Source organism: Myotis davidii, unplaced genomic scaffold (assembly GCF_000327345.1).
Source record: "Myotis davidii unplaced genomic scaffold, ASM32734v1 scaffold341, whole genome shotgun sequence".
Classification (NCBI taxonomy): domain Eukaryota; kingdom Metazoa; phylum Chordata; class Mammalia; order Chiroptera; family Vespertilionidae; genus Myotis; species Myotis davidii.
Genome location: NW_006291021.1, coordinates 993,740 through 1,002,146, shown reverse-complemented (window position 1 = coordinate 1,002,146; position 8,407 = coordinate 993,740). Strand labels below are relative to the sequence as shown.

Here is an 8,407-nt window from a genome sequence, read left to right as displayed (position 1 = left end):
CTGTCATCATTAATGTTTCTCTCTCTCTCTCTCTCTCTCTCTCTCTCCCTTCCTGTCTGAAATCAATAAAAAAAATTTTTTTTTAATTTTAAAAAAGAAATGCAAACGAATTCAGAGTGACCTGAAACAGATCAGTGGCTGTTACCAAAAATCCTGGGACATTTTGGGGGCCATGTACGTGTTCGCTGTCCTGCTGGTTTTACGGGTGTGCGCGTGTGCTACCTTCAGCACAGGGCTGGGCAAAAGTGGGCATACTTTTGTGAGTGTGCGAAACAATTTATCATTGTGTCATCTATGAATTGTGTGATTTGCTTGTATTAGGTGTCTTCTTATTATTATTATTGTTATTATTTTGTACCCTTACTTACGATTTATCTTTTAGGTAAAGATGGCTGGTAACTTAATCTACTTTTGCCCATCCCTGTATTTGCAGTCTATTGTGTGCCAGCTATATCTCAACAAAGCTATAAAGACAAATGAAATAGCCACTGAGTCCAGTGCCCAGGGAACAGAGGGTACCGGCTGGGTTGGGGACTTCGTGGCCATCACGGGGGTGGGGGGCAGGCAGGCAGGACAGGGGCATTTAGAAGAAGCTTCCTGAGGTTGGCGCCCAGGCCACCACTTGCCTCCCAAATTCTCCTCCTCTCCCCCCGCCCCCGCCCCATCTGGGAAAGGAGCCTGGCCCTGAGAGGAGAGTCATTTTGTTCTGCTCTCCCTCCGCCAACCAGACACAAGATTAATCACGGCCATAAACAGGCTGGGCGCTGCCTAAATATTTCATAGATCCGTGCGTGCGCTCACACACGCGCGCACACACTCACGGGCAGCCTGTGGGCTGGCACGCTTGCTTTTTAAAATATTTTGCTTGTCTTTAAAGGAGGCTGCAGGTGGACAAATGGAGAGAGCCCTCCCTCTGCTCCTGTATATATTTTATTCCTTTTCCTGCCACCTGGGTCTCAAGGAGAAGGGAGGTGGGGTTGGGGGAAGCCTTTGGCTCCAGGTTCAAGAAAGAAATCAGTTTCCCTGACTCGTCTTTGCAAGGCAGCAGCTGCGCTGGGAGGATGTAGGGAGTAGCAGGGGGTCTGGGCCATGATCTTATTCTTGGGGAAAACTGGAGGCCCCTGTGCCATTATGAAAAGGGGCCAAGAGCCCCCTCCCCCTTCCCAGAGGCTCAATCAACACTCATTTATTTATTTGACAAACGTTTCCTGGGGTTGTACAGTGTGGCGGTTCAGAGCACAGACGTGGGGTCAGAGAGACCTGGGTCCAGTTCTGCCTCCACAACTTCTTGGCTCAGTTTTCCCATCTGCAATATGGGCATAATAATTGTACCTATGTCACCGGGCTGCTGTCTGAGGCCTACGTTTGATATAACGTCTTATCAAGTTCTCAGTGTGGGGCCAGATATACAGTAGGCGCCCAATCAATGTAGCTATCATGACAGGGGTATCCCTGCTGTCTGTTGAGCTCTGGGCGCTGTCCTGGGAGATAGGCATGGTGCATAAAGGAGATGGATGGTTACCTGCCCTGGTGCTCAGACCTTATTTCTTCCTTCACCCTTGCACTTTACATATGGAGGTTCAAAGCCACAGGAGGGTTTGTCAGAAACGCACGCAGGGCTCGTGCATGGCTGAAGGAACCCAGAGATGCCTCCATGAACTCAAGCCTCTTCTTTTGCTGATGGGGAAACTGAGGCCCAGAGAGGGGGAAGGAGGGCTCCCAGGCCTCTCCTCTGAGCCTGGCCCTGAGTCTCAAGATGGACCTGAGGTCCTGGCCATTGTGGCTCAGTTGGTTGGGTGTCATCCCATGTGCCAGCAGGTTGCTGGTTCGATTCCTGGTCAAGGGCACATGCTGGGGTTGCAGGCTCCATGCCTGGTGGGGGATGTGCAGGAGGCAGCCCATGAATGTTGTTCTCTCACATCAGTGTTTCTCTCTAAGGGGTGGAGGGATCTGAGATAGTCCCAGTCTCGTCCCCACTGCCCTTGGCTTTGCAGCTGTGGGAGCCGCCTGCCTGCAATTTACCAAGTGTGACAGCCAGGGCCAGTGGCACCTGGAGGGCTGTCACCTCCCACACCAGGTCTCAGTGATGGACCAAGGAAGCAAGAGTCAGGTGCCTACTGGGTACCAGAGCCCAGCCGGCCTCGTGCTTCTGCAGACTTGGGGTGGCTCAAGACTCTCAACACCCCCAAGAATAGATAGATCAGGATCCCATTATACAGATGTGGAAACTGAGGCTCCAGGGTGGAACACATGTCACTCCGGGTCACACAGATACTCCTCCGAGTCCCTCCTCTGGCTGGAGGGCCCTGGGCTGGGCCTGCAGACAAGCAGTGATGGAGGCAGACCCAGGAGCTCATGTCCAGGGGGGAGATTGAGCAACGAGCAATAAACACTGTACATAATTGTGGGGTATGCTGGGTCATACATGTTTTGGGGGAAAAGGAAGCAGGGAAGGAGGTACAAGGTGCCAGCGATGGAGAGGCCTCACTGAGCAGGTGACATTTGAACAGACCCCTGGAGGAAGTGAAGGAGGTAGCTACGGGCGCTCCAAGCAGTGTGAACAGCCTGTGCCAAAAGCCTGGGGCAGGTCCCTGCCGGCCTGATGGAGGACAGTGAGGAGGGCCTGTGCCTAGAGCAGAGTGAGCAAGGGGGAGAGAGGGGGAGGTGTGGGGGGCGGGGAGGGGACGGGCAGGTCGTGTATGGCCTTGTGGACAGCAGGCAGGACTTGGGCTTTTACCAGGAGAGAGGTGAGAGCCCTGGGGGGGCTGTGGGCAAAGGAGCGGCTACACCTGACTCGTGCTCACAGGCTCCCTCTGGCGGCTGCTGTGGGGAGACAGGCTATGGGAGGAAGACAGGGGCCAGGGTGGGCAGTTTATATTACAGTCAGCGACAGTGGAGGTGGTGGGGCAGCTTGAGCGCGTGGCCTGGGGAGGCATCGCCAAAGAGGCCAATGAGAAGCAGCTGTGAGAAGATCCGAGGGTAAGAAAGGGTGTTCCAGGCAGCGGACACCGCCAATGCAAAGGTCCTGAGGCAGGAACCAGCCTGGCCTGTGTGAAGAACAGCTTGGAGGTGGAGTGAGGTGGAGAAGGGATGTGGGAGGCGGGCGTGGGTTCAGGCCCACACAGAGCCCCGTGGGCAGCAGTAAGCAGCTTTTTGTCTAAGGCAATGGGGAGCCATGGGAAAGCACTAGCAGGGGAGGGACACAGGACGAACGGTTTGGTAGGCAGAATAATATCCCCCAAGGATGCTATCGTCCTAATCCTTGAACCGGTGAATAAGGTACCTTACACCGTATAGTGGGGTGAATAGTGTCCCCCCGAAGTCCATGACCACCCAGACCCCAGAAGGTGACCTTATTTGGAAAGAAGGTCTTTGCAGGTGTAATTAGTTAAGGATCTCGTGTGAAATCACCCTGGATCTGGGGAGGGCCTTCCGCTCACTGAGTGCTGTCTGTGTAGGAAGAGGGAAGGACACAGAGCCGGAGAAGATGGCCAGTGACGATAGAGACAGAGATTGGGGTGATGCTGCCACAGCTAAGGGCCCTGGGCCACCGGAGCTGGTGGTATCACGTACAGGTGGGCAAAACTAGGCTTACAGTTGTGAATACGTGAGACAGAGTTAATGAAGCTATTGTATCCATCGTAACCTGCACGCCTCTTTCCATACAAACAACTGTAAACCTTGTTTTGCCCACCCTTGTATATTTGACCACAATAAAAAATATATTTTTAAATGTTACAAAGCAATATTTGAGGGTCCTGGGTTTTCGTCTGGAATGGACATGTTTGGGAACTAGAGAAGGGCAGTAAAACATTGGGAACCTACCAAATGCATGAACTAGTTAATTTATTTTTAAATTTTTGTATTTTTATTGATTTCAGAGAGGAAGGGAGAGGGAGAGAGAGATAGAAACATCAATGATGAGAGGGAATCACTGATGGGCTGCCTCCTGCACGCCCCACACTGGGGACTGAGCCCACAACCCAGGAATGTGTCCTGACTGGGAATTGAACCTCCTGGTTCATAAGCTTTTTGTCTCAAATTTTGGGTTCTTTTGTCCCATTTTATTTTTGTATTTTTATTGATTTCAGAGAGGAAGGGAGAGGGAGAGAGAGATAGAAACATCAATGATGAGAGGGAATCACTGATGGGCTGCCTCCTGCACGCCCCACACTGGGGACTGAGCCCACAACCCAGGAATGTGTCCTGACTGGGAATTGAACCTCCTGGTTCATAAGTTGACGCTCAACTACTGAGCCACGCCGGCCAGGCAAGAATAAAACAAATAATCATAAAATAAAACTGAATCTTCTTACCTTGGCATAGGTCACGTTGACACTGATGCAAATGCTTCCAGAACCTTCTCCTTCCACGTCATTGTCCTGCAGCTTCCTCTTGCCCCTTCCATGCATTCCGGACACGGGTCAGCATCTGCCCACCTAGCTGACATCCTTTATCCTGGCTGCGAAGTTTTCCTTTACACAGATAGCAGGGGTTGTGCGCCCCCCGGTGGTCGCCTTCAGGTAGTTTCCATTTAATGGTACTTCAATGCCAACATCAAGTGATCGGGGTGTCTCTCGTTCTAGAACAGCGGCGGAGACCGAGTTTGGTTTATTCTGAATTTTGATGGGTTGCTGCCCACACCTCCTCTGTATATGAGGGTGCTTGTTTGGTGTCCCCCTCCCTTCAAAAGTCCCCCCCCCCGGGCTCCTTGGTGCTCCTGGAATAAAATCCCCAGTCCTCCCCGTGACCCCAAAGTCCCTGCACCCATTCCCTCCCTGGCCTCATCCCCTCCCTCTCTCCCCTTCGCTCACTCTTACTCCAGGCACATGGATCTCCTGGCGGATTCTCAAATCACACCATACAGGGTCCTGCCCCAGGGCCTTTGCATTGCAGGGCCTCTGCTTGGAGTGTTCCTCCCACTACCCCCCTTCTCCAGGGGAACTCAAGCCACGGCTCCCATGTCACTTCCTCATTGAGGAGAAAGAGAGATGAGGTTCTGAGAGTGGATGTAGGAGACTATCCCAGGGGAGAAGACAGGCAGAGACCGGAGAGGAGGGGGTAGGATGCTAGGCTTGGGCATAGTTGGTTTGGGGAGGGGGTGGTTGGGGGCTGACTGGGGCAGCCGGCCCTATCGTGTGGACCCCTGGCCCCCACCAATACACTAGCTCTCCGACATCAACACTCATGAGAGATGCAGGAAATATTTTCTCTCCAGCTGACACTTTTGGCAAAATACAATTCCTCCAGCTTTTTTCTGTGCAAAAAACATGTCCATCAAAACTGTCCCGGCGGTGCCTGCATTGGCGGGGGTGGGGGCACTGGATTTGGTCCAGGGATGGAAGAAAGGGCCCCAGGGAGAAGGAGAGGCAGATGCAGAGGTCTCGCCTCTCCCTGCAGTTAGAGGGCAACAAAAAACTGTAATAATAGTAAAATGTCAGCCGCTGAGTGCTCACCAGGGCTGGATGCTCCCCTGCCTGGGCCTGCTTCAGGTTCCTGCTCAGGTCCATGATTATCATTATCCCTGTTTTTCAGATGAGGAAGCTGAGCCCAGAGAGGGTAAGACACTTTCCCAGTGTCACACAGCAGAGTCAGGATGAACCCAGACTTCCTTCCCCAGGGATGTCTAGAAGAGCCTCTACCCAGAAGGGGCAGTGGGATGGGGAGCGGGACACAACGGAGGCATCCCATCAGCTACCCCAAGGCCTCCAGCAGGTTCCAGTCAATAGCTATAGCCGGGGCCAGATGAACCAGTCTGTGACTTACACTGGAAACTGTGACGTTGTATGTCAACTATGAAAAAAGAAGAAATGAAAAAGTGTGTGTGTGTGTGTGTGTGTGTGCAGTGGGGGGGGAGGGGGAGGGGGGACGGTATACCAGCCTGTGACTGTGTGGAGCCGAGAAGAAGGTGCACTAGCAGAGCGGGTCTGGCCCGCAGTGTGATGGGGACGGAGTGACCTTTCACCCCCCAGCTGGCTGGGCACGTCTTCCTCAGCTGCCTGCTTTGTGCCTGGCACATCTCAGTCCCCACAGACTAAGCCAAGGCCGCGTGTGTCAGAAGCGGCTGTGCAACCTCACGTGGCTTAGCCCCCCTGTGCCAGTTTCCCTCTTGGTTAAAACAGACATAAAAGCAGCCCCCGCCTCCCCATTAAAACCGTTAATGCTCCAAAAGCACTCGGGGAAGGTGCAGCCTTGACCAAGGCAGCAGGAAGATGGCTCTGGGCCTGGAGCCCCAGCTGCCGCCTGCTCCTGTGGCCAGAGACTGACTTTCCTCGCACACGGCCCCTCCTCCCAGGTTCCACCCAGAGCCAGCGCGGCCACATAAATCCCGCTTTACGGCTGTTATTGACGGGAGCAGGGAGAGCAGCCCCAGCAAGGCCCAATTAATTTTCCCGTCTGGCATCTGTGCGCCTGGCGAATTTCTGAGCTCCTGGAGGGAGGGGGCGGAGCCATCCGGGGACAGGACAGGCTGAGGACAAGGTCATGGGCAGGCCAGGGCATTCTGGACTCCCCATCCGCGGAGCACTGTTCAGAGAGTCCCAGATCCTGAACCCCAGGCTCTTGTCTGGAGGGTGGGATAGGAGATGGCTCTAAGCTCTGAGTATGGGCCAAGACTTGCAATTTTTAATTAGGATGAAAACGAAGTTCTCACCACAGAGACATTTGGGTGAGCGAGGGAGCCATGTAGCTTTCTGAAGGAACAGCTTGTCAGCAAAGGGAACAGCCCGTGCAAAGGCCCTGGGGCAGGACTGTGTTTGGTGTTTTGGAGAAACAGTTAGGAAGCCCATGTGGCTGGAGGAGAGGAGTGAGGGGGAGGAGGGAGGAGATGAGGCAGGGAGAGGAGGGGGAAGGCCATACGGGGCCTTGTGGAGAGGACTGGGGCTTTTACCTCCAGGGTGTGGGAGGCCTGGGGGGTGGTGAACAGAGGAGAGACCTGACTCAGCTGTTCCCAGGCGCCCTCTGTCCTCTGAGGAGAAGAGCTGACTGATCCACAGTGAAAACAAAACCCGTTTAATAGAGTCTCCCTATTGCCACCACAAGCTGTGTGCCCTGGGCCTCCTCGCTCCTTAAGAGGAATATTAGGCCTGTGAAGAGACTTTAACTCACTCTCAATAAACTCTGTGCCATGAAAGAAATGGCCTGTATCTGTCCTGTCCATTATGGGAGCCACCAGGGACATGCGGCTTCTGAGCAGTTAAAACGTGTCCAACGCAAATGCGGAACTGCATTTCAAAAGTATGGATGTATCTAATTTTTTAAAATTGTGGTAAACTACATAGCATAAAGTTTACCTTTTTAACCATTCCTTATTGTTGACAGTATTACAGATGTCCCCCATTTCTCTCTTCAGCCCCCCTCCACCCAGCCCTGCCCTACCCCAGGCCTTCACCCCATTATTGTCTGTGTCCATGGGCTATGCTATCTATATAATACAGAGGTAATATGCAAATTGACATCACACCCTCACAAGATGGCTGCCTACGACCAGGCCGGCAGCGGGGTTAGTGAGGGACGACCAAACTACTGAACAGCAGGCTGCATGGGGCGACCAGGCCAGCGAGGGGGCGACCAGGCCAGCGAGGTGGGGGGGGCAGTTGGGGGCGATTAGGCTGGCAGGGTGGCAGTTAGGGGCATGAGGACTCCCAGTATTTGAGAGCAGGCAGGCTGGGGCTGAGGGGACCCCCCCCCCGCATGAATTTCGTGCCCCAGGCCTCTAGTGTGTATATAAGCTCTTTGATTAATCCCTCCTGTCCCCCACGCCCCTCTGAGGTCTGTCAGTCTGTTCAAGGCGTCCATGCCTCTGGATCTGTTTTGTTCGTCAGTTTATTTTGTTCATTAGATTCCACATGTAAGTGAGATCATGTGATATTACCTTTCTCCGACTGGCTTGTTTTGCTTAGCATAATGCTCTCCAGGTCCCTCCATGCTGTTGCAAAGGGTAAGAGATCCTCCTCCTTTACAGCTGCATAGTACTCCATGGTGTAAATGTACCACAGCTTTTTTATCCACTCCTCTACTGATGGGCCCTTGGGCTGTTTCCAGATCTTAGGGCTACATGTATTCTTTCTGACTGGTGTTTCAGGATTCTTAGGACATATTCCCAGAAACTTCTAACTGCATTTTAAGTGCATCCCACTAACTGCATTTGCATTGTTGTGCAACCATCACCTCCATCCGTCTCCAGAGCTTTCTCATCTTCCCAAATTGAAACTTTGCCCCCATTAAACACTACCTCCCCACCCCCCAACCCCACCCCTGGCTCCCACCTGCTACTTCCTGTCTCGATGGATCTGACTCCTGTAGGGACCTCCCGTGAGCGGAATCACACGGTATCTGTCCTCTGTGTCTGGCTTCTTTCACTAAGCGCAGTGCCCTCCCTGTTCCTCTACGTGTAGCAAGTGTCAGA

The 8,407-nt window shown here is 53.2% G+C and overlaps 1 protein-coding gene across 1 annotated transcript in view; it reads right to left on the bottom strand.

The window, feature by feature from the left end:
• The window catches only part of ZNRF4 (zinc and ring finger 4), a 20,246-nt gene extending 15,834 nt beyond the window's left edge, over nucleotides 1-4,412 (bottom strand). The window contains 1 exon segment of the mRNA XM_006764262.1: nucleotides 4,317-4,412. Coding sequence (XP_006764325.1) covers nucleotides 4,317-4,412 — 96 coding nt within the window.
• Between the last annotated feature and the right edge of the window lie 3,995 nt (nucleotides 4,413-8,407).